This window comes from Triticum urartu, chromosome 6A, assembly GCF_056163025.1.
Source record: "Triticum urartu cultivar PI428250 chromosome 6A, HENAU_Tu73, whole genome shotgun sequence".
Classification (NCBI taxonomy): domain Eukaryota; kingdom Viridiplantae; phylum Streptophyta; class Magnoliopsida; order Poales; family Poaceae; genus Triticum; species Triticum urartu.
In genome coordinates, this window is record NC_141878.1 from 554427013 (window position 1) to 554451405 (window position 24393).

The 24393-nt window shown below is 45.7% G+C and overlaps 1 protein-coding gene across 2 annotated transcripts; it reads left to right on the top strand.

Annotated features, from left to right (window-relative positions):
* Nucleotides 1-20920: 20920 nt before the first annotated feature.
* Nucleotides 20921-24330, top strand: LOC125514961 (bifunctional nitrilase/nitrile hydratase NIT4). 2 transcript variants are annotated; one of them, XM_048680349.2, is made up of 5 exons: nt 20921-21060; nt 21535-21953; nt 22766-22945; nt 23635-23739; nt 23935-24330. In XM_048680349.2, the coding sequence occupies exons 2-5, from the start codon at nt 21809-21811 to the stop codon at nt 24051-24053; spliced, it is 549 nt and encodes a 182-aa protein (XP_048536306.1). In that variant the 5' UTR covers nt 20921-21060; nt 21535-21808; the 3' UTR covers nt 24054-24330. The 2 variants fall into 2 exon arrangements, with proteins under 2 accessions (XP_048536306.1, XP_048536308.1); XM_048680351.2 differs by lacking the exon at nt 23635-23739.
* Nucleotides 24331-24393: the final 63 nt, after the last annotated feature.

Sequence of the window (24393 nt, forward strand, 5' to 3'; positions counted from 1 at the left end):
ATGAACTCACTTTCACTCTGTGTTTAGTGTGCTGGGAAGCCTTGTTACGATGAGCAGCAGCCAGCAGGTCGACGACAGTGAGATGTATGTATACTGTCTGGTCAGCCGCTCATTTGGACAGTGGTGGTGGAGACGTGCTATCCGACGGCCACTGCATGAGCGCGTACGTGCGAGGGTGACGGGCGTCCTTATTTGACCCGGTCGAGTTCTAGCCGTTCGTGGCGGTCCCTCCTCGTCTCTCTATCTAGAAGATGGAGTTTGAACTTGGCGGCTTGCATGAAGACCTATTTTTGGCCGGGTTTTTTTTTTCCAGAGTATATCAATGGCGTATCATATTTTATACTTTCTTCGTTTCTAAATATTTGTCTTTCTAAAGATTTTAATAAATGACTACATACGAAATAAAATAAGTAAATCTACACTCTAAAATATGTTTATATACATCTGTGATAGTCCATTTGAAATCTTTAAAGAAACAAATGTTTAGAAACAAAGAGAGTAGAAGATAGCAAGAGTATATACAAGAAGTGCCGCCTAAATGCACACATTCGGGCCGACACACAACTCCAACTTCCACACCTAGAAATTAGAAATTATAAGATGAGACTACTTTCTCACAAAACATTGTAGACCACTAACTTCTAGCCGGTTGACCTTTGTGTTTGTGGTGTGGGTGCGACCCGACGGTTAACCTTTGGCCCGGTCCTACTCGTGCGCATAGTGCGCGCTCTGTTGCTGGCGCCAATTTTTCTTGCTTGACCCAGCTGCCGCTCTATACGCTACGCTGATCCATTGACCCGTTTTTATTTTCTCTCCCTGGATAACGTACGAGGTGCTCTTTTTTTGTATGAGTAAATAGACATTTCGGTCGCAGTCAAATAGTAGATCTCACATCTCCTCGTGTTGCTTGGGACTCGGTTTGGACGCGGATCCGGCCGTGCTTCTCCGTCGTCCCTTGTTCGCCCCGGGCGGGGCGGTGGATCTCAGGGCTATATCACAGCTCGCTGGCTAGCTCGGCGACAGCTTCCGCTCGCCTCGGACGGACGATGTCGTGATCTGCTCGGAAACCGACGGAGCTGGACGGCGATGCGTGCTGGGAACGGCGGCGTTGAACGGCCTTAGCTAGCTAGCTTGGCCAGTGGTGGTTGACGGTGTGACAACCTACAAGAAGCACGTTAGGGCCGGGGTAGAGTACACAAGTGCTCCCTCTATTAAAAAAAGTACTCCCTCTATTAAAAAAATAAAAATATTTAGATCGCTAAAGTAGTGATTGACCTTATATTTCTTTACGAAGGGAGTACCTTTATAGAATGGGGACATAGATAAAGGATTTATCGTTCCTTAGAGCATCTACAGCTGGACGCCACAAACCCGCCTCATATATCTGGGCGGACCGCCCGATCACTATCCGGTCACTATTTTTCGACCTAGATGAGCACCTCAAACGCCCGGGCTGACTGGCACCCCCATATCCAGCCCAAATATGGGGCGTCTGGGCGGGCCGCCCGGTTACTATTCGGTCAATATTTTTTGACCCAGACGGGCACCTCAAACGTCCGGATCGACTGGCACCCCCATATCCAGCCCGAATATGGGGCGCCCGGGCACGTTCGCCACGTCGGACCCAACAGCCCGACCTCACCCCGAATTGCACCAAATCCAACTCGAAGACCAGTCGGATCCATTTGCTATCTTCTCCTATCTTCTTCCTCCTCCGCGATGTCCGCCGCTGCGCCAGCTCCGCAGCCGTTTCCAGGCTCTCCGCCGCCAGCTCCGGAAGAGCCCTCCCGTCGTCGCTGGCCCGGACGACACCGTGGTACGTCCGACAACTATCTGTTACCGCCTTGCACTTGATGTGTTCGAACTCTCTGTTACCTCCTTGCGCTTGATCTGTTCGACACATTGTCCGATCGGATTTTTTGTGATTTGATGCTTCGTTGGATGAGGAGTATGGACCGACGGAGCTTGACCAAATGATTCAAGATGAGTTCTTTGATTCGTCGGATTTGAACGAAGAAATGGGCATGATTATGCTCATGAGCATGCAAGAGGAAATAGACCGCCAAGTGAAGCATATTATCAACTTCAAAGGCTCAATCAAAGGGAGAAGAGTGATCAACCGGGACAGGGTGTCCGGAGCAAAGCTACTGTACAGGGACTACTTTGCTCCCAAACCTACTTTTCCAGATGATCCATTGTTTCGTCATCGTTTTCGCATGCGGAAACCATTGTTCTTGCGCATTGTGGAGGGACTGGAGGCACACGACGACTACTTCAAGCTCACAAGGGATTGTTGCGGCCAACTCCCTTTCTAGGTCAAGCAGAAGTGCACGGCTGCTTTGATCAGCAGGTGCACACACAACTACTGAATGATCTTGTGGAGCACATGTGGACCCACAATGACAACCAAGGAGACAGCGTTTGAGTTTGGCACTTAAAATACATTTTATATAAACGCTATCTATGCTTCGTACCAATATTTGCTATTTATGTGTGACATTATCTTTTATGATTGACGTGCATGTATTTTCATGAATTTGAGAATTCAGATTTGAGATATGTGGATGTCCGAACGAAAATATGAGTGCCCGTCTGAATGCACCCACGGACATCGTGGGCGTTTGAGGGCTGGATTTGTGAAGTACGGCTGTTGATGCTCTTGGCTCCTCCTGCTGCTAGCTGTTTATTTCTACCACTCGATGCTCTCAAATCCTGAGCTAGCGGTTAGAGCAACTCCAACGGGCCGACCCAAATGGACGGTGTATTTGTCCGCTTTTTGTTCGTTTGGGTCGGCCGCCCGCTCGGCGTCCGCTCAGTTTTGTATTTGGGTCGGCAGTGCGCCCAACGCATCGACTCATTTCATGTCCGCATTCAACTTTTAAATAAAAAAGGCTCATGGCCAATCATGCCGGCGTCCATGTCTCATGTCGGCACCATGCCAGCGGAGGCATACAATGTCGGCTTCAGAAAATATCACCATAGTTCATGCTGGCGCACTCACCAGCCGGCCGGCACACATGCCAGCACACAAAAAAGAATGGGACTTGAGTTCGACCACGCCATTGCGGCTCCCGTGGTCATGCCGACACACCTGCCGGCATACAAAAAAGATGGCGCTCGCCGCCATAGATCACTTGTCGTCGAACTTGAGCATGTCGGCTTGCATCTTCTCGAACCACGGCCTCTTCCTTGGTGACACGGTATTGAGATCCACCTTCATGATCTCCACCCCGGTCATCATGCTCGCGAGAGCCACTTCTTTCGCCTTGGTCTTGGCATTGGCGGCCTCGATCTCTAGCATCTTGGCTTGCTTCTCCGCCTCGAGCTCGAACATCTTGGCTTGCTTCTCGGCGTCCAAATCAAGCATCCTCCTTTGGATCTCCATGAAAGCATCCATTTGCTCCGCCTTGAAACGTCGGCGCTCCTCCTCCCTTGAGTCCTTATTCATCATGTCGTCCACGCTTGCGATCAAGGCGTTGGTGGCCGCATCTCGATTGTCCTCCTTCTTGGAGTTGGTCTTCCCCCGCGGCCGTGCCGGCTCGCCCTCCCCAACATCCTCCACGACTTTCTTCCCCCCACGTGCCTTGAGTGTGGCACATTGCACCTTGAACTTCTCGTCCTTGATGACCCAATAGCAATGGGAGAAGTTGAAGCACTTGCCATTGTGTTGAACCTTGAATGCCTCCAAATCTTGGAATGCCTACAAAATGTTTCCATGCAAGCATATGGGCAGGTGATATGCAAATGAACACGCAAAGGATGAACTTGATGACACAAAAGAGGGCGGCTTGCTTGATAGCATACCATGTCTTCCATGCCGATGCCGCTCACGGGGCGGGCCTTGACGCTCTCAAGAGTGGCGCAAAACTTGTTGCACTTTTGTTGGATCACCCTCCACCGCTTGGAAATGGAGACCCATCCGCGCGTGCTCAAAAATTGCTAAGGTGGAAACTTCTTGCGCTCATGAAACTCTCGGTGGACACAAATCCAAAAGGTTGAATGCTTTTGCTCGGCGCCCGTCTTGGGGTCTTGTCAAATGTCTCGCCAACACTCGCAAAGAAGCTTGTCCTCGGCCGTTGTGTATGCCTTCATGCGCTTGCTCTTGCGCTTTGGCTTAGGACCGACGGCTTGGTTGGCGAGCTCGTCCTCGAACAAAGGCTCCACTTCGATGTCGCACTCATCCTCTTCCTCTAGCCCGTAGTCGTCCGAGAACTCGTGGTCGAGGGGGAAGCCGTCCAGGTCGATGTCGACCTGATCACGCATGAAGGCCCCCTGATCGGGATCATAGCCAGCGGCCGGCATGAACGCCCCGCATCCGTCCTGGCTTTGTGTCTCGTCGGGATTGTAGCCAGCGGCCGGCGCACCGCCCTCGAAGATGAGGTTCTGCATGTAGTCCTCGTCGACGGCAGACGGCATTTCCTTGAACAGGTTGCGGGCGTCCGGGAGCCCGCCGGCCGGCGTCTGCCGCGCGCATTTCCTCATGCCGCGGGATGACGAGCCACCGACCATCGGGGGTGGCGTTGAGGTCGATGGGCGCGGGCACGGGAGTGGAAGGCGCGACCACGCTCACGTCGGGTGAGCACTCCCCGGAGAAGCGGGAGGCCTGCGGGTAGACGTGGAAGCCGGGGATCGGGTTGCAAGCCGACGCGCGGGGCGAGTCGGGCAGCACCATCCGAGGAAACGCCGACGAGCCGGTGCTGGCCGCGGCGACGACGGCTTGGATGAGGCTGTGCTGGCTAGGGTTTAACCCTAGCATGTAGAGCGCCTCCCTCATTGCCGCCGCGACGCGGGCGTTGGTGATCTCCTGCTGTGCGGCGGCGACGGCGGTGGCCTGCGCGGCGGCCTCACCCCTCGCGTCTGCGGCGTTCCTCCGGCCCTTCCTCTTGGCCGACTCCCTTGCCCACTCTTCGGGCGTCAGCGCCTTCTTCGGCTTGGTCACGGTGGCGGTCTTGTGCGGGGCACGAGGCTTGCCTTTCCTGGAGGGGGCGGCGGCGCTGGACGAGGTGAGGGAGGCGAGGCCGGCAGCGGCGTCGAGGTCAATGGTGTCCTCCATGGCTGGTTGGGGCGAGAGCGCGCGCGGGAGGGAGTGTTTTTGGAGAAAATAGGGGGAAATAGTGGTGGTTCCTCCCGACCGACGGGCCGGGAAGAGGAGTAGGCGCGCGCGCGTCCGTCTCATGTCCGCGCAGACACAAATCCGGCTCAAAATGGGCCGGGAATGGGTCGCCCATGGACGAAAAACGGACGCGCGTCCGTTTGGGTCGACGCGTTGGGCCGATTTTTCTATCTGCACTGACCCAAACGGACGGCGGCGGACGAAATAGATCGCTCCATTGGAGTTGCTTTTTTTTCAAACTTCGGTCATTTTATTAGATCATAGTACTGTTACATCATCCACCAAGCCTTTTACAATGAAAGCCGGCGGCTCCTCCAACCAAAGTGATGGGGAAGGCCTCGCCAACCTAGCTAACTTGTGAGATACATAATTTGCCTCTAACCTAGCTAACTCGCCAACCGAAGTGTATCCTACGATGAGGACCAAACAATCCGAGTAAATCGCGGCGGCACCTGAAGTCGTAAAACCTCCATTATTCATAGTATTGATCACCTCGAGGCAGTCCGACTCCACCACAAGTTTGCTTATCCCCAGCTGCTGCGCCAAGAGTAAACCATGTCGTAATGCATATGGTTCCGCCCTCCCTGCATCTGCAACATGTTCAAGATGTTCGTTCGACGCCGCGATGAACGCACCTTTATGATCTCGTAGAACAGCACCTACAGCTCCTTGGAGAGAGTGTGCTTTGAAAGATGCATCTACATTTACCTTCACAAAACCTTTGAGCCGCCTCGTCCATCCATCTCTCCTTGGTTCTATCTTTCTCTTCATGGCCTTCGGATAGTTAGCGGTAAGCGCCGCGATTGACAGCACTGACCGAGCCGGGGTTTGCACATCTTCGCCATGGACGTGTTGGCGTCGTTCCCACCATATATACCAAATGCCCACAAGGATAAGAGCTTGGGCAATAGCATGCGATATCGAACTCAGCCGAGCCGGAGCACATAAAATATAGTCCAACGCCGCCGTTCCCGCCCTATCAGTCGAGCAAGCTTCTTCTATGAAGTTGTCCAGCTTCAGGCATCTCCAAATCTCAGCTGCCCTCGTGCAGGTAAAGAGTGAGTGCATAATGTCCTCACATCCACCCGCACACATAGGACAGCTATCCGCCGTGCCAATGTGTAACACCCCGGATATGATTTACCCAATATGTAATCCAACTCTTGCCGTTTCGGCGTTAAGTTATTTTATTTCCTTGGGTTCGGGTTTTTGTCTCCGTGTGTTGTTTTCGTTGTCATGCATCTCATATCATGTCATCATGTGCATTGCATTCGCATACGTGTTCGTATCATGCATCCGAGCATTTTCCCCGTTGCCCGTTTTGCATTCCGGCGCTCCATTCTCCTCCGGTGGTCATCTCTACCTTTCTTTTGTGTGTGGGGATTAAACATTTCCGGATTGGACCGAGACTTGCCAAGCGGCCTTGGTTTACTACCGGTAGACCGCCTGTCAAGTTCCGTACCATTTGGACTTCGTTTGATGCTCCAACGGTTAACCGAGGGACCGAAAAGGCCTCGTGTGTGTTGCAGCCCAACACCCCTCCATTTTGGCCCAAAACCCATCAAAACCCTCTCCATCATCTAGAGCGTTCGATCATGATCGCGTGGCCGAAAACCGCACCTCATTTGGACACTCCTAGCTCCCTCTACCTCTATATATAGACCCCTCCTCGAAAATTCCGGATCCCCTCCTTCCAAACCCTAGAAAATCATCCTCGCGCGCCACCGGACACAACTCCGCCGCCGGACAACGTCCGACTTACCCCGCCGCTGCCACGTGTCCTCCTCCCATTGGCCGCCGCCCGTGCCCACATCGCCACACCGCGCGGGCCCGCAAGGCCCGTGGCCGGCCCTCCCGTTGCCGACCGGGCCCGAGGCCATCGCCTCTCCTCCGCCCGAGGCCAGCACCTCTCCTCCCCGCACCGGCGAACTTCGCCACCGGCCCGGCGCCACTCCGGCGACCTGGCCCCCGAGCCACCGGAGCCACTCGCCGCCCCGCCACCTCGACCATCGCCGGCGCCCCTAGCCGCTACTCCGGTGCTGCGGCCGTCTCCACCGGATCCGGCGCCCCAAGTCCCTCTCCGGTCGGCCTCCTTCGTCTCCGGCGAGCTCCAAGTTCCCCGGCGTCCTCGACTTCCGTGCTTGAACAGTAACTCCGGTGAGGCCCCGATCTGGATCTGAGATCCGAAATCTCGGGGTTGACTTTTTCGTCCCTAACCCTAATTATTTTGCTATGTTCGTCGCATCGTAACTCCGCATCCGTAGCTCCGTTTTGGGCATATAGCATATCAAAATGTTCATCTCAGAAGTATATCATTTCATCTCATTGCATCATTTTCATTTGAGTTCATCTTGATGCCCGAAATGCGGTTGGAAGAATGCTATTTGAGTTAATTGTCAGATCTGCTGCTCCAATTAGATATTTGTCATTTTTGCCATGATTAATGTGTGCATGATATGCCCCTGAGCTCTACATGTGTTTTGTTATATGCTTTGCCATCTATCCAGAGGTGCAACCCATGTATTTTTATGATGTGTGTGATGACTAGCACAAGCTTGCAAAGTGGTGCATTCGTTAATGCTGATTTCAGGGACTTAGCAATTCCACTAAGTCCTTGATCTGTTTATTTCAATATGCCATATGTTCATGTTGTTTGCTAGTGATCCGTGCCTCTTTTGAGGATGATCAGTAAGGATGATTTGTTAATCTTGTAGTTCTCTATCCATCCATGTCTTTTTTTGCAATTATGGAGCACCCTAGCTTGAGTCAATCGAGCACTACTTTTGCTATTTCGTGAATCTGGGCAGATTGTCTACTTGTTAGCGATTTTGCCGAGGATGTTGTAGTTGATCCGTGCATGCTATGTTATTGTTATTGCCATGTCTAGCTTGAATAATGTGTATTCTTGACGGGTGTATGCTTAGATTGTCATGACATGCTCTGTAGTGAGTGCATCGAGCTCGTAAACATGCCTACTTGATATCTGATTTGCATGCTCCAGTTTTTCACTAAGTCTGTGAACTGATTATGTTTTTGCCATGTTCACATGCTTGCAATTGTATTTCTGATCCCTTTTGGCTCAACGTCACTAAGGGACTTTTGTTAAGCTCTTTGAGTAGCTCCATGCCATGCTTTACTTTGCCATGTTCAGGCCCTGTAGCATATCGTTTTCATGCTCCAAGGTGTGCTATCTGATCTGAAATTCCAGACAAGTATTAATTTTACTAAGTCTGAAATCTGTTTACCAAATGCATTTTTGCCATGCTTGTTTGAACCTGTTAATGGATGAATTGGCCGTAGCTCAGTGTTCATCTTTTGTTAAGCATCATGAATGGATCCTTGCCATGTACTTTGTTGTCATGTTTGAGTGCTGTAGCATGTTTAACTTGTTGCATTTAGATGGTTACTTGCTGTATATCGCAGACCGTTGTCATATTTGAATTGCTTGCCATTTCCAAACCGTGACTCTGATTCCGGCGTCCTTTATATCGTTTTCAAGCGATTTCATCTCACCTTTCCAGTGGTAAACTTGGATTTCCAAGTTGAGGCCAGGTTCTTTCATTCCTTGTCAAATCTTGCATATGCATCACATATCGCATCCCGCATAGCATACCATGTTTGCATCATGTTGTTTGAGCTTTGCACGTGGTTGATTTGTGTTCCGTTTGCTTGTTTGTATTGTTTGGGTAGAGCCGGGAGACGAGTTCGCTAATGAGGAGCCCGTTGAGTTTGCTTTCGAGGATCCAGTCAACTCTGAAAACTTTGCAGGCAAGATGATCATACCCTCAAAATCACTACTATCTTTGCTTTGCTAGATGCTCGCTCTTTTGCTATGCCTATGCTACGATGCCTACCACTTGCTTATCATGCCTCCCAAATTGCCATGTCAAACCTCTAACCCACCATGTCCTAGCAAACCGTTGATTGGCTATGTTACCGCTTTGCTCAGCCCCTCTTATAGCGTTGCTAGTTGCAAGTGAAGATTGGAGACCGTTCCTTGTTGGAATATTATTTACTTGTTGGGATATCATTATATTATCTTGTTATCTTAATGCATCTATATACTTGGTAAAGGGTGGAAGGCTCGGCCTTTTGCCGACCGTGAGAGCTTGTCATGGGCTAAGTTGGGACTCCCCTGCAGGGATTTGAACTTTCGAAAGCCGTGCCCGCGGTTATGGGCAGATGGGAATTTGTTAATGTCCGGTTGTAGATAACTTGAACCTTAACTTAATTAAAATGAATCAACTGTGTGATTTACCGTGATGGTCTCTTCTCGGCGGAGTCCGGGAAGTGAACACGGTGTTGGAGTAATGCTTGCTGCAGGTTGTTCTCTAGTTATTCGTTCGCGCTTTGCCTTCTCTTCTCGCTCTCTTTTGCGAACAGGTTAGCCACCATATATGCTAGTCGCTTGCTGCAGCTCCACATATTTTACCTTGCCTTACCTATAAGCTTAAATAGTCTTGATCGCGAGGGTGCGAGATTGCTGAGTCCCTGTGGCTCACAGATTACTTCCAAACCAGATGCAGGGCCTGATGATTCCGTTCCAGATGACGCGCTTGAGCTCAAGTGGGAGTTCGACGAGGACTCACGCCGTTACTATGTGTCTTTTCCTGATGATCAGTAGGGGTGCCCAGTTGGGGCGATCTGGATCGTGTCGCATGTTGGGTTGATCTTTTATTTTGGCACCATAGTCGGGCCATGAGTGTTTGATTGATGTAATGCTATTTATGTACTTTGGTTGACGTGGCGAGTGTAAGCCAACTATGTATCTCCCCTTTTATTATCTATATTACATGGGATGTTGTGAAGATTGTCTAATTTGCGACATTGCTTTCAATGCGGTTATGCCTCTAAGTCGTGCCTCGACACGTAGGAGATATAGCCGCATCGAGGGCATTACACAATGTGCCGGTTCACCAGGACCCCATAACAAGGAATGAACCCATGTAGAACCCTCCATGCATGGATCTTGATCTTTGCTGGAACTTGGAAACTCCAAAGGTTTGCCCAAACCGGGTGCCGTTGAGATGGTTGGCCCTCTGTTCTTTCGTACCAGCGAGCAAATTGGTGTTCCCATTCAACATAATAAGCTAATCTTACCGAAAAAATGTGGTTCTTTGTGAATCTCTAGGCCACAAAGTCTTCCATCATTCCATTTGGTGCCAGTGGTATTGACAAGATTCGGTGGGCATCCACCGGCCAGAACACACTATGTATCAATTCTTGGTCCCATAGACCAGTGACCGGATCAATGAGTTCAGATACTTTAGACAGCAAAGTCATACCTCGTGGAGTAATAACACGACCATCAACACTAGATTGAATCCACGAATCAGACCAAATATTCACTTGTGAGCCATCTCCTATGCGCCATATTGCACCTCTCCTGAACGTGTTGATCCCAGCACAAATACTTTGCCATGTATACGAGCTCCCACTCTTTAATTTAGCATCTAAAAGTTTTCCATCTGGATAATATTTGGCCCTCAGAATCTGTGCACAGAGAGAGTCAGGGTTTTCCAGCAGCCTCCAGACTTGTTTGGCTAGTAAAGCAAGGTTGAAGCTATGTAAATCCCTGAATCCCAGCCCTCCTCTATCTTTAGGCACACATAGTTTCCACCATGCCGCCCAATGTATGCGCTTGTGGTTGTAATCGTCACCCCACCAGTACTTTGATATTGCATCCATCATTCCTTTGCAAATTTTCTTCGGAATTTTGAACACAGACATCGCAAATACCGGCATAGCTTGAGCAACAGCCTTAATAAGCGTTTATTTACCACCAGAGGAAAGCAACTTCTCCTTCCATCCAATAACCAATTGATTTATTCTGTCAATAAGATAATCAAAAGAATCACTCCTATCAACACCTACCATCGCAGGTAAGCCTAGGTATTTATCATTCAGAGCTTCATTGGCAATATTTAGGTGCTGAGAGATTGCTGCCTTCTCCTGCACTGGAGTGTTTTCACTAAAGAAAATTCTAGATTTTGCATCACTGGCCAATTGGCATGAACTCGCACAGTAGTCATCAAGCACCCTTCAAAGACACGCCGCATTGGGGCCATCCGCTTTCATTAAGATTAGAGAATCGTCAGCGAAAAGCAAATGGGAAATTTTTGGCGCCTCCCTACATACCTTGACCCCAATGAGCAAGCCATTGTTCTCCTCCTCTTTGAGCATACAGGATAGCGCCTCCGCACAGATCAAAAACAGGTAAGGTGACAACGGATCCCCTTGCCGAAGCCCGCGGGTGGGGGAGAAAACCTCGGTGCACCAGGAATTATACCGCACATTATAAGACACCGAGGACACACACTCCATGATCAAGGAGATCCACTGCTCCGCGAACCCAAGTCTCTGCATCATTCTCCTCAGAAAACACCATTCAACTTGATCATATGCCTTATGCATGTCAAGTTTAACTGCACATAAACCAGACTTTTCTTTCTTCCTCTTAATTGTGTTGACACACTCATAAGCAATTAAAATGTTATCTGTAATCAATCTCCCGGGGACAAAAGCGCTCTGAGTAGGACTAATGATCTCCGGGAGAATCAACTTGAGCCGATTAGCGAGCATCTTCGAGATGATTTTATACACTACATTGCATAAACTAATCGGCCTGGACTGTGTGATGCTTGTGGGACTTTCCACTTTCGGTATCAACACTATGGTTGTACTATTCCACCCATCTGGAATTGTTCTTGAGTTGATCGCCTCTAAAACCTCCTTCACAAGATCATCCTTTAACATACTCCAGAATCTCTTATAGAACGCCGCGTGCAGTCCATCAGGCCCTGGTGCCTTAAAATCACCTATATTAAACACCGCACGGCGTACATCCTCCTCAGAAAATGGAGCTAATAGTGCCTCATTCATTTGAGCTGTCACCCTCAGAGTGACCTTCTCAATGACCTCCTCATTAGGGACCTGAACCTGGGAAGAAAACAGTGTTGCAAAATAATTTTTAATAATGTCATCCATCTCCTGTTGCCCTTCCTGCAATACCCCATTTTCGTCCATTAAACCCTTGATCGTATTCCTCTTTTTTCTTGCCGAAGCATACAAATGGAAAAAATTTGTATTACGGTCACCGTGCTTCAGCCAATTAGCTCTTCCTCTCTGTACCCATTCAATCTCTTCCTGCTCCATCAAGTTTTCAATAGTTAGAAGTATTTCTTTTTGTCTATCAATCGTTGCGTCCGTAGCTGGCCCTCTTCTCAGACTCTCTAACTCCTTCTTCAGTTTTGCCATTCTCTTATGTGGCCTTTTTAATACCTCTTTGTCCCACTTATGCAGATCATTATGGACTGAATCTACTTTTTGTTTAAACGGTCCAAGGCCTAACGACGACGCCTTCATCCAAGCCGTTCGTACCACCTCCTCAACTGTTTCCTCCTTGAGCCATCTCCCCTCAAATCTCTTCATTGAACTAGGGGGCCGAATCACCTCTGCATATAATTCAATGTTAATCACCAACGGCCTATGATCAGACTTGGTCATTTCACCGTTGATGACCCCTGCATTAGGAAACAGTTGGTTCCATCTTGAGTTGCATACTGCTCTATCCAACCTTTCCTTGATCACTCCTCTACTCCACGTATAGACGTCTCCCGTCGCTCCCATATCTTCCAACTCACAATCAGATAGAGCATCTCTAAATGCTTGCATGGTTCTTTGCTCTCTAGCTGCTCCACCTTCCTTTTCATGCATGAATAAAATTTCATTAAAGTCTCTGAATGCTATCCACGGTTCATCTCTCATTTGGTGCAGTGCCTGCAGGCACTCCCATGATTTATGCTTATTCTCCCTCGCCGGCTCCCCATAGAAGCCCGTGCATCTCCATTTCCTTCCATCATCTATGGTTACATCAATAAAATTTGCAGTCACACCATGATCGGTGACAGACACTCCATTCCTCCACATCATCAATAAGCCTCCCGCCCTCCCCTCACTCGGGTCGACCAGCCTCGCGTGGAACCCTAGCTTCCTCATCAACCGTTCGGCCCTTGCGTCAGACAGATGAGTTTCCGAAAGAAATAACACATCTGGTTTATAACACTTTTGAATATCCAGGAGTGCTCTAACTGCCCGGGACTGGCGCATCCCGCGGCAGTTCCACCCTAAGAGAATCATTGGGCTTGGCGGTCCTCCTGCTGGGAGGCCGCCAATGTTGCCAAGTCCATGTCTGTCGACTCATCTGCTTTACGCCTTTTAGAGTCTTGTGATGTGCTGTCGTGTTCTTCCCTCCCCTCCTTCGTTTCTACCTCCCTCCTCGCCTCTACTCCATCCTCCCCTATTCCCTGCGTCAGTGCCAGCTGATTTCCCTTCCCCTTCTCCTCAAACTCCAGTCTTCTCTTCAGAGCACTTGAAGTTTGCGAGTGGGCATCATTTGATTTCAAGGGACTGCTAGCCGAGCTGCTTAACTCATCATTTTCCTTCCTTGGTCCACTGGGGTCTGTATCCGCTGCAAAACCCCCTCTACCTCCTCCTCCCGTTCTACCTCCTCCTCCTCTGCCATATGCGCCAGCCTGCCAGCTCTGATCCTCCCTTCTGAACTCCGGCGCAATCAAGGTTATGGGGTAAATAATAGCAGACTCCTCATGCACCCCATTCCCATGTTCCTTTGCCACGTGACCTACAAACCCGCAAACTCCACAAAACCACGGCATCTTTTCATATTCAAAGTCAAAATACACTTTCTTCATCCTTAGCGTCAAACTGGCGCATCTAGTGCGGGGTTTGCGTACATCCAAAGTTACACGTACTCTAATGCCCCCACCTTGGCCCTTAACGGATCGTTCATCAACTCTTTCCACAACCCCTACCTTTCTTGCCAAATGACGAGCTATGTTTACACTCCTCATCTTCTCCTTCAAACCCATCACCCTCACCCACACCTGGTAGGTATTTAACTCTACCTCGCTGGGTTCTGACCATCCATCATACGGAGCAAGCAGCACTAGACAGTTCCGAAAGATCCACGGTCCTTCAAGCATGACTCTCTCCCAATCTGCCAAGCAGGCGATCTGTACCGAGAACAGGTTATCTTCTATAGCTCTGAACTCTACTTCCTATGCAAGGTTCCATGCTGATCTCATCGTTCCATAGAAGGCCCCATGACTGAATTTTCTCGAGGTGTGCACCCGGGCTAGCGCCATGAACTCTGCATCCTTCTCTAGTTCCTCCATATCTTCCTCCAAGATCACATCTTCCTCTTCTTCTTCCCTGAGATTCAGATACTTCAACTTCTCATCTAGTGATTCCTCCCTACTTGATTTACTCCCTCCCTCGACCTCAGCCGCCTCCACCTTCGCTGTCACCCCCGCTTCCCCCGCTATCTTTTCTCCGCCGCCATCAACTCTCGAGCCAGATGAGTTTACCTTCGTCATCGTACCTCGCAACCCTAGGGTTCGGTTCATCCCCTAGATGATCTCCTATTCAGTTGCCAATCACCTCTCCTGAAGACGGGGTCTACTAGGAATCCGATCTGTACTCAGGGAGAGGAACGTGGTCTCCTTGGCCGCCGCCGCGGAGAGAGAAAACCCTAGACGGGTACTCCATTGGAGTTGCTCTTAAAGCGTCATATCCAAGGCCATTTTTCTATAGCGTACGGGTTATAGTAGACCTCAGGTTTATCGCCTGACAAGTCGGACTATACACAAAAACCCAACACCGCATTCTGATATTGCAGCAGATCCAAATGCAATGTGGATTTTTCTTTAATTTATGGGTATATTTAGGACTCATGACATAAATATGTCACATCTAAGTTTTGTTTGTAGCCCTTTGTACGTTTTTTCCTTTGTTAAGCGAGATTATTTTTTGGCCTGTTGTGTGAGTTCAAACGTAAAAAAAATCCTGAAATGTGAGTGGTGGCAGGGATCTAACGCGCGAGTGTTTGATTGTCAGCGCGCATGGCTAACCACTCGACGCCTTCATGGCAAATATGTAGCTTACAACCTAATGAAGTCATCAACGGCGACAAGATCTGGGTCTTTTTAAAAACTTCAAAACATGATTTTTTTTACAAAAAAATAGTATTTTTTGAAACGTGAACCTTTTAAAAAAAATTTAAATAACTTTTAAAGAACTCAAACATTTTTTAAAACACAAACCTTTTTTGAATCTTTGAATAATTTTTGAAAAATACGAACCTTTTCTAAACATGAACATCTTTTGTAAACATCAACATTTTTTGAAACTCCAAACAAAATTTGAAAATGTCACATCAGTAGATAACCAATTTTGGAATAGCTTGGATTGCTTACGACATGTGTCACGTGGTCACATCAGCATAAACAAAGCCTCGCGGTTGCATCATTTGTTTGTTTTGTCGTGTTTTATCACTGTTTGTTTGTCTTCCACTGTAACATCCCAAAATTCTAAATTTTGGATTGTTATAATAAATAGATAGATTTGATTGATTGTGTGAAATTGAGTGAAATTCGAAACTTTTTTGAAAGTTAAATGAGAGGGAATAAAAGGACTTTTCCAAACATTCATTTTGCATTTATGATCTTCGTGAATTCAAATTCTTTTCAAATACAAAACCCTAGAGAGAAGATGACATGACTTCTTCCATTTATTTAAATGACAAGGGGTGTTGAAAATATTTGAATTTCATTTGGAAAATATTTCCAATTCTGAAATTTTATGCAACTCAATGATTTTCACGAGAGGAGATAAAATGACTTCTTCAAATTATATGAAATATGAGTTGGGAGTTTCAAAGGATCAAATTCAAAGTCTTTTTGAATTTATTTTCAATTTGGAGTTATTTAAGTTTTATTCAAATTATTTTTCTCCAAAAATAAAATATATGGAAAATAGGATAACATGATTCCCTACATCAGAAAATTGGAGATAAATAAATTTGAATTCATTCTGGTATTTCTAAAATGATTTTATTGGATTTTATTAGACCAGTAGCACTCTTTGAATTATCTGAATTTGTGTGGATTTTATTTAATTCTAGGAAAATGTTCATCTGGTAGAAAATCTTTTTCTAAAATTTATGATATATAATATGCCTATATAAAGTTTTATTTTTATTTTCGTTTTTCAGTTTATCGCATTCTGTTTAAAAAATAATAACAAAAACTGCGCGCGCACCTGAAACTAACTGTCGCCCACGTGCGCATCATAGTACCAGCAGGCCCCCTATCTTTTTTTTTCTTTATCCTTTATGTGCCAGGCCCAGCCAGCCATTTTTTTCTTCTTAGGCCGAATTTTGTAAAAAAAAAATCTGCACCGCAGCGTGCGCGCGGCCGGCCGAAGGCCTTTAGGCCCATCCTCTTTTTTCTTCTTTGTTTCGTATATTTTTCGTTTATGTTTAGTCCCACATTATCTAATCTTTGACCTCTAAGCCTCTTTTCCATCAATAAATATAGACTCATAGAGCCTCCAAAAAATCATCCGATTCGGATTAAATCAATATTTTGGTTTGACTAGATTCATTTAAGAAAAATATATTTCTCCTCTCCGGCGCGACTTCTGAAAATTGTCTCTTCTCTCCAAAGTCGTCTTTTCTCTGCCTTATAAAGGTATCATTCTTTGTTTTTTTTCTTCTTCTTATACTTCCGTAGTTTATTATTTTTAGACTAATATGATAGAATAATTAGATCATTAATTAGTCTACGTATTTATACGTTAGACCTTAACCGTAGCTGTTTTTCTTTCGTAAAACAGCTTGGCCCTAATTTTTCAAATAGCCATAACTTTTCACTCGTTTATTCAAATTAGATGAAACCAGTGCCTATAGCTTCGTCTTGTTTTCACCTATCCAGTGAACCTGTCACATCAACTTTTTAAAATTTTCAAATTTCAAATTTTGTTCAGATTCATATTCAAACTTCATTTGATCATAACTTGAGTTTCGTAGCTCCGTTTGAGTTGATTCTTTTTGCAAACCGAAGCTTTTGACCTAAACTTTCTGATAAGGCCAAATTCATATAATTTTGGTACTGTTAAAAATTGTTTTATATTGCAAGAGTTATTTGCTTGGTTTTGATGTTTTCCGAATTGTCTTCTTCGATCTTTCTAATCTTTTGAGTGATTGCTTATGTGTGGTTACTATTGCTTGCTTACGATAGATTGACCGGAGTGTGACGAGTAGAACTATCAAGAGTTTTGAGTGCGAATCATCTTCATCAACATTGCAGGCAAGTTCACACTTTGATCATATCCCTTTCATACCCAGTTTTTATGCATTAGTTTCAGCCTCACACATTGCATGAGTAGGATTGATAACATGTGGGTATTGGGAAGTAGTTGATGAGGTAGGAAACTATTGCCTTGCATTCAAACCTTGGGAGTTACTATTATGTTATGCTTATATTGTCATGCTATGCTCGTAGACGTGGTTTGGGTTTGAGAGTATTCATGACAGATGTGAGATTGTTAATTAATGGTTTACTTAAGGTGGCAACTTAAACACACATCTGGGTGGATTGAGGCACCTGGGTATTCCAGGATTGCCTGTCTAGGCACCTGGGTAGACCAGGATTACCTGTTTTTTTATGGACCGCCACCCAGGCTCAAAGGGATCATGAGATTTTTCATACTAGAAACTTCTGTGTGCAGCCACAAGCTATTATGGGCTCTAGCATAGTTGATTAAGTCGTGCGAACTCTTACATGGTAGACTAGCAGATGTAGGGGAAAGTAGGTGTAACGGTCTATCCATCGTAAGGTGCTAGCGCTTCTGAAAGACTATGTCTCGGTCATCCGTTTCTCAAACACCATGTAGTGCGAGAAATCCAACGGAGGTGATCGAGTCTTGTGGGGAAAAGTGCGCAAACCTCTGCAGAGTGTATAAACTAATCATGGTTAGCCGTGTCCCCGGTTATGGACGTCTTGAGTATCTAGTACCTGGATTATCATGTGAATCTCATCATGTTACTTTAAATTAAGTTTGTTGGGTTTAATGATGTTACTTAATTGGGATTGATAATGCTGTCAACCATTCTCAATGTTCAACAACCACCATGATAGTCAAATAAAATTTATTCCTTTGTAGTAGGGAAAAATTGGCTTTTCGCAAAAACCTTATAACCATAGAGCTTTTCCACCAGCCAAATATGCATGTAGTGATAACCTTTATTCATCATTCTCTATGGTGTGAATTTGCCAGTACATTCAATGTACTGACTCTTTGTGGCTGCAACGTCTCATGTTGTAGGATTATCTTACAATGAGTAAGTGATATGTTAGGGTTACGATTTCTACACTCAATTTTGCCGTTGGTGTTGATGGGAATCCACAACCTTGTTACTTTCGCTATTTGGATTGAGGTAATAGTATTTACGTTATTTTATACATGTAATTTACCTCTGTTATAAATCATCGAGTACTGTGTGTGTCAGCATACCAATCCAGGGATGACACTTAAGCACAGAGACTTGACCCATTCAAGTCGGGTCGCTACATCCACAACACCAGCCCAGAACGACAGGAGCTTCTTCGATTGGTCTAACCCATTGGTGTCAAACTGACAGCGAGCAGTCGCGCGCAAAAAAGGAATGTGTCACGGGTACTATGATTCAAACTACATACCTCCTGCTGGAGTACACATCTTACTAGCCACTGCAATCGATGAGTTGTCATGACAAATGAGATGCGCGAGGTCTAAAGAACTAATGGCCGCGGCGTAACTGAACATTGAATGAAAAACTGTGAACAAGTTTTGAACACTTTTTTAAAATTATGAACATTTTTTGTCAAACACGAGTAACTTATAATTTTTTTGAACATTTTTAAAAATATTGAGAAATATTTAAATTCCCAAACATTTTTTGAATTTGTAAACAAACTGGATAACATATTTTAAATTCTGATTTTTTTAAAACACAAATACTTTTTGTATTTTTTAACATAATTTTTTAAAGCGAATATTTTTTGAAAACACAAACATTTTTTGAACTGGTGAACAAACTAGCCTTATACACAAAATGATATGACTCGAAAGGGTGTGTCTCATTTTTATACAAACTCGGGCCACAAAAAACGCACAACGGAAACGAACAAAAGGCAACGTTCGCAAACGACGACATATATGGGCCCATGGGAAAAAAAGGACGAGAACAGACCAACACGAAACAAAATGGAACAGTAGGACGTGGGAGAAAAAAATAACAAGCTCACATGGGTGGGGATGATCGGGTTTGTGCGAAGATTAAAACAAACAAACCGGGTGGTTACAAACTTAGATGAGACATCACTGCATCTCATCTGGATGAGATTTAGCAAATCCGAAAGAAAAAAAACTAGTTACGTTATCCTCTCGCTACATAGTCGAATCAAAATAAACAAAACAAGAAATGAAAAGACATGTGTCCCTCCAAAAAATGTTACAGCCCACAAAATGAACCCAACACAATGCATAAAAATGGCCCACTAAAAAAACCATATCAAGCCTCACTGTTTCATGAGGGATGAACAAATAACAGGACACGATGACAACGAGCACGACCTAGAAACACGCACATCTAATGCCATATGAGTTAGATGAGACATTGTTAACTCACTCTAGACGAGAATTAGCAAAACCAATCCAAAACATTCAAATCGCGCTGCGAAAACGGCCCAACAAAAGATGCACGCATGAGCAGGTTGACAAGTAGATACCAGACATACAGCGCGACGATAATTGCTCTGATCATCTATAATTGAACGTGACGATATCATCATGAGCGTATTCACACTTCTGTTTTATTCATATAATAATGTAGGTGTAGGCATATTCAGAAATTGCTAATGGAGCTCGAGCTCCATGTAGCCTGGATTTTGAAAAATTCAAGAAACAACTTCATAAGTTTTTAAATTTTCTGAAAGAAACTACACACGTATTCTTTTTTTTTTGCGGGTGAAATAATGTATTACTCAATCACAAGGTCCATACATTCAATCACTGCAAACTCCAATGCTTCTGAAGGCCCCGAATCTATCCAAGTCATGGTCCTGCCTTCTAGACGAGCAAACTTAGCTAGACTATCACTAACCTTATTTTGACTATGATTGATATGAGTAATACAAGAATTACGAAGAGACATAAGGTAACGGATCTCCTTAATGAGCGACGTGTAAATAGATCCGTCCACCTCCTTAGTCTGTATCAGCTTCATTGCAACAATGGAATCCATCTCGATCATGATAGGTAGGACACTCCTCTGGATAGCAAATGACAAACCCTCCATGCAAGCACACAATTCAGCTTTTAGGGCTTCGCGACATGAGAAAAGCTACCTACACGAAGAAAAAAATATAGAACCCTTGTCATCTCTCAGCACCATGCCAGCGCCTGCCGATCCATCATCTGCATACGAGCCATCAGTGCACAACTGCACCTAGCCGGCCTTGGGCGCAATCCACTTGGGATGAGCAACATTTGTTATCACATGTGACCACCGGGGATGAATATCATATGTGATAAAATGCATTCTAAACATAGCACACATCAAAACGTAAAACTCATGATTTTTTTACATACCTCACATCAAAACGTATTTCGCCATAAAATATCACATAAACATAGCACACATCCCTATATGTGCACTTTTTTCAGAATTATTTGAAACTAAAACAGTTAGTTTAAATTTTTTGCAACATTTTGGGTTGAAGTCTCAAAAAACGTCTTTATTATGGGACGGAGGGAGTAAAAAATAGAATACACTCACCACCACATCGCCGCCGCCGCGCCTCAGCCTGATCTACGCCGCCTCCGTCTGCGGCCCCTCCTCCGCCATGGATCCCGCTACTGGCTAGCCACTCTCCTCTCGCCGCTCGTCCTGCGCCGCCCCGCGTCTCCCCTGATTGTTCAGCCACCTGACGCCGACGCGCCACTCCGGCAGCTGGCCCTCTACTCCTCCCCCAGCCGCCGCCGCCGCCGCCCGGCCACCCAACGCCGACGCCCCACGCCAGCAGCTTCCCGACCAGCTCCGCGAGGTAAGCCACCTGCTACTCTCTGTTAATTTTTCGCATTTTCTGATGGGTGCACTAATAACATTACCACCTGCTACACCTGATGCGTGCACTGATGCTATGATGTGTGTGATGCATGAGTATGTGATGTATCTGAACAAAAAATCTGGACAGTGAGCTCTTTATTTCATTGTGTATTGGACAACAAATTTGTTTTGATGAATATGATCTTGAAAGTGAGTTCGTCTTGATGTATATGAGCCTGAAAATGAGCATGTTTTGATGTATACGGTCTTGAAAGCGAGCTTATTTTGATGAACATGAACAAAAATTATAGACCAGAGCTCTTTATTTCATTGTGCATTGGACAGTAGGCTCTTTATTTAGTTGTGTATTCTCTTTTGCTTTGTATCCTTGTGCTAGACAGTGAGCCACTTTTGCACAAGCCGCAGCTCAGAAGAACTGGCCCTAACCAATCCCCCCTCTCTTCTTCCTCAGTGGCCCTGTCTCTAAAATCGCCACCAAACTCCCCACAGATGGGCTGGTGCTCCCCGTCCAAACCCCGGCAGCTGCTATCCACCGTCGCACTCTTCGCCTTCGGGGCGGGGCTCCTCACCTACGGCGCACACCTCTCCTACGTCCACATCGAGCCCCAGCGCGAGCGCACGCTCGCCCGCGATCAGTTTGTCCGCGACTACCTACGCAGGAAGCACGACAAGTAGCCCGCATCCTCACGGCATCCCCTCCTATTCCGTTCCACTGCTCGGCAACGATGCCTTTGCCCCCCATGAGCTCCGGCGTTGGGCCAGTGATAGCGGAGGTGGAGATGAACGCCGGCGCCGACCAGGATGCCACTACCGTGTGGGCCACTGTTGTGCAGGCCTGCAGCATGTTCTATGACACGCTTGCAACGTTCGGTATGTCCTCTGACTTTGGTTTCGCTGTCGTTTCCTATCGTTGCTCGTATGGTGTTCGGTCATTTGTCTCGCTAGTGTGTGGATCGGGTGCTGAGCGCTAGGTGCTTGCTTGATTGCTTGATTGCTTGTCTCACTAGCACGGACTTGCTCTTTTGTAATCTATCAGACTGATGCCTTGAAATAGTAAGAATGGTGTGCCAATCAAACTTGAGCTATATTGTTCTCCTTCATTGACTATGGTTTCATATGTACAAAGAGTTGTGCTTTTTCGATGTCAATGGACTAGGTCGAAAAGGAATTGACAGTTTTCTTGAATTGTAGTTGGTGTAATTGTCTTAGTGGCAAGCTCTATAGACAAAATTTTCTTGCTTGGAAAATGAGGTGTTTGCTGTATGACACAAGCACATTAGGCAGAAAATCGCAGTTATGTTACTTAGGTGGCACACAATTCCCCTTGCTGATGGGAGACTGCTGATCTGTATAAACTTTCCATTTTGGATATCAAGGGAGCAGATGTTAATGTCACATTTGATCTTACATCTTCTCTCCCTGTTTTCTATGATATTTCCTGTTAAGCATGAGCTATTGGTCATTAAGAATGATTTAACTGCAATAAATGGTGTTCCACAAAATGAAATTAAGAGTAAGATAAAGAAATATTACACGAAAAGAGCTCAAGGATTTGAAACGGAAAATGCAAGTTGGTAATGTATCTTGTATGCATGTAATTCGTTTACAAATTATGAACATGAATCCTTGCAGGATTGGAGAATATTTTGTTGCTGCTAATTCGTAACTGCATTGTTTGACAGACAAAGCAGAAAAATTGACAGCCGAGACAGCTGGATATGGTTCACAGTTGGTTCTTTTCCCAGAAGTCTTTGTCGGTGGCTACCCTCATGGGTCTGCCTTTGGACTAACTGTTGGCAGTCGATCTGCAAAGGGAAAAGAAGACTTTTGGAAGTACCATACAGCTGCCATAAATGTGCCTGGTATGCCAAGATTTTGTCAATATATTCACTGTACATTGTTTTTCATGATAATTATCATGCTTCATCTTTTTGCTTGATACTTATAATTTTTAGTGTGCATTGTGCTCTGGAGAAATAGAAATACACCCAGAACTGAACTTCTTTTTATTCCGTTTTTGAACTATAGTTTCAGTCCATCTGTTAGCAACAAATTTCAAAGCACACCATTATTTGTTTGTGTTACAGTTACATTGGCAATATATTAGAATGTTTAGTGCTAGAAAGGAAGTATAAAGCACAAAATAATGTAAGAAAAGCAATCGTAATTGACAGCTGTTATGTTATTGAACTGAAGGTGTATAGAAAAGCAATCAAGCAAAACCTCAAACAAGCTGATAAATTACTGAACTAAAGTGTATGATATTTGATTTCTGTTCCTGTGTTTTCCTGCATTTCAAGAAGTACAGCTCCATAATTGACAAAACCTTTGCAGCTTTGACCTTGTTACCTGTATTTGTTAAATTTATTTGTTATTCTTCTAGTTCATGGTGCAATTCATTATCAATGTACATTGGATTTTATACTCCAAATCATCACAACAGAGACACTCCCAAAAAAAAAAGTCATCACAACAGAGCATAGTAGTGAAAAGAGTAACATGAGCACGCAACTCTTGTTAATACAGCTGATAAAAATGAATAAATCAACAGAGCGCACCGCCGTTCGTCCTGGAGGGAGTTCCATCATCTCGCCATCTATGGCAGTGTTGGCAGGCCCCAACTATGAGGGCGAGGCCCTTCTCACAGCTGACCAGGGTAAGAAGAAACTGATGACTGGCTTCCAGTCTATGCTAAATGCGTATTGTTTTGGGTACTTGTAGGCAGCACAACAGTGTACTGATTTATTTATACGTGTTCGGTAATCGCAGCTGTCACCAATATAAATCTGTATTGTGACTGAAACATCACAAGCACATAATTCTTAATAGAAACTTTGTGATATGTTTGCAGACATTGGTGAAATTGTTCGGGCGAAGTTTGATTTCGACGCTGTGGGAAACTACAAACGGGCTGAGGTGCCGAGCTTGAGCGTGAATACCGACGCTGTGGGACACTGCAAACGGGCTTAGGTGCCGAGCTTGAGCGTGAATACTGATCTGAGACACCTGTGTCTTCCACTCTACCGACGGATAAGATCTGAGGTGCAAGAGTGCCAATGTTTTGAGGACCTGATTGATGACCAGCAATGTTTCCGTAGCTGTGTGTAACATGGCATTACAGCAATAGTTGTGTCTTTGTTTTTCTTGTAAGGGCATCTACAGACATACTACATACATCTACCCCAATGACTTGTAGTATATTTGATTTTGAAAACCATTCTGGGGTAGAAATAATGTGTTTTTCTTATTTGAATTTGTATAAGATCTTTGGACCGTCGATTCGTAATCAGAGTGGGCTAATAGTATTCTA